Below are 1,760 nucleotides of genomic sequence, written 5' to 3'. Positions count from 1 at the left end.
CAACCGAGGTGGTACTAAAAAAAGTACCAGGTACCAGGTACCAGGTACTGTACCCAGTGGAAAACCCCCCAAAAGTGAACCGTACCGAGCCGTACCGTGCCGTACCATGCAGTGGAAAAGCGCCATAATATATAGCCTACTTCTGTAGAACACAAAAGATGGGAAAGTCTTTCACTGTTTGGTCAAAAACACTTTATCAAAATATCTTTGTGTGTGTGTTCTACAAAAGAAATAAAGCCATTTAGGTTTTGAACGACACGATGGTGATGACTAAAGGGGGATGAGTAAATGCTGTCAGAGCTTATATTTTAAAATTTTCATTGAAGGTGTCTGCACTCTGCGGCAAAAGTATGCCGCTGGAGGACTTTTATTTTGAATAACAGTGAACATGCATCTACGATTGTCGTCAGCTTCGCAAAAGAAATGCGGAAGTGTCCGTGCTGCTGATTAAGTTCAGTAGAGTGCTGACACGTACATAAGGTAAAATATAAATTATGCTTGCCTTGTTATAGTTCATTTGCCCGTCGCGTCGTTCACATTTATTACAGAAATAATGCTAACTGCAGACGTGTTAAATAGACACTGATGAGCTGAATCTCATTCATTCATTCATCAGTTAACGTTATTTCGCTCGTTTATTCATTTCCTCATTCTTTTGTTCAGCTAGCCAGCTGTTTATGCAATTTGCAGCATCTTGTACACAGACAGTGTAAAATTGTAGTCCTGTTTTAGGGGCATATATTCCCGTAAATGCATTATTATGTGCTAACTGTAGTCAAAACCTCTTGACTTGTGGTGATTTGCAGGTGTATTTGAATGACTGTCGTCCCCAGACCAGCTTGCTCAGGTCAAAAGAAAGATGGGTAGGCGGAGGAAGAGGGTTGCAACAGGTGATGGTGTACCTAGCCCAAGAAAGGAGGAAAAAACACCAGCTCCCCCACGCAAGGAGAAGAAGAAGAAAACTGACATAGGGAAGGTGTTTATCAATATATCCATCGGTTTGTGTATCTTCAGTCTTATCTGGTTCTTCTATGCCCTTTATATGCGCTCATCCTTGGCCAGGAGGGTTGTGACCTTGCACCCCTCTCCACGGGTCTTGGATGCTAATAGCTCAAGTCCTGCTGTGTCTCCTGAAAGATATTGGGGTACATATCGGCCCCAGGTGTACTTCGGGATGAAAACAAGAAGTCCCAGATCTGTTGTGACAGGTGGGGTGATTCCGATGCACACTTTATGCACCATTTCTATACATTTACTTGCCTTTGTGATGATTTGAGGTTATTACAAGCCTGCATTTTTCTATTGATTTAATTAGGCTTAATGTGGATGCGTCAGTTTGCTGAAATGGATGGAAATCTTAGGCACACTTGCGAGCAAGGGGACCATTTGCTGGGCTACGGATGGCTAATGCATGACGGAGTCTCTTTTGGAGTCCAGGAGGTCCATGACCGTGAATTCACCCTGACCACAGAGTTTGTGAAGCGTATGGGTGGAGATCATGGTGGAGATTGGACTTGGAGGATTACTGCAAAACAACATGTAAGCAAAGAGTAATGCTCTAACAGTTTATGTGTTTAACAGCCAGCACTAACTGATTTATTATTTTAATATAGTCAAATACAAGGATATTTAAATTCTAATATAATAGGAGTAAAATAGCACAAAGGTATTAATTGTTTTCAATGCACGTAGCCAGGGGATGTCAGGGTTGTCACAGTCCTGGAAAACCTGAAAATATCAGTAAAAAAAAAAAAAATTTA

General features: G+C 41.5%; 1 protein-coding gene across 2 annotated transcripts in view; it reads left to right on the top strand.

The window, feature by feature from the left end:
- Positions 1-1,760, top strand: part of mogs (mannosyl-oligosaccharide glucosidase) — a 7,269-nt gene that overhangs the window by 1,764 nt on the left and 3,745 nt on the right. Inside the window, exons 1-3 of one of the 2 annotated variants that reach the window (XM_016527280.1) lie at positions 354-480; positions 807-1,208; positions 1,316-1,539. The exons of the other annotated variant lie outside the window; for it this stretch is intronic. Of the exons in view, the coding sequence (XP_016382766.1) occupies positions 860-1,208; positions 1,316-1,539 (573 nt within the window). The 5' untranslated portion in view covers positions 354-480; positions 807-859. Of the gene's footprint in view, positions 1-353; positions 481-806; positions 1,209-1,315; positions 1,540-1,760 lie in introns of those variants that run through there. 2 annotated transcript variants of the gene reach the window in all.

This window comes from Sinocyclocheilus rhinocerous, unplaced genomic scaffold (genome assembly GCF_001515625.1).
Source record: "Sinocyclocheilus rhinocerous isolate Xijiao unplaced genomic scaffold, SAMN03320098_v1.1 scaffold1352, whole genome shotgun sequence".
In the NCBI taxonomy this organism is placed as follows: domain Eukaryota; kingdom Metazoa; phylum Chordata; class Actinopteri; order Cypriniformes; family Cyprinidae; genus Sinocyclocheilus; species Sinocyclocheilus rhinocerous.
The sequence above is the reverse complement of the archived record's forward strand: the minus strand, read 5'-3'. Positions and strand labels throughout refer to the sequence as shown.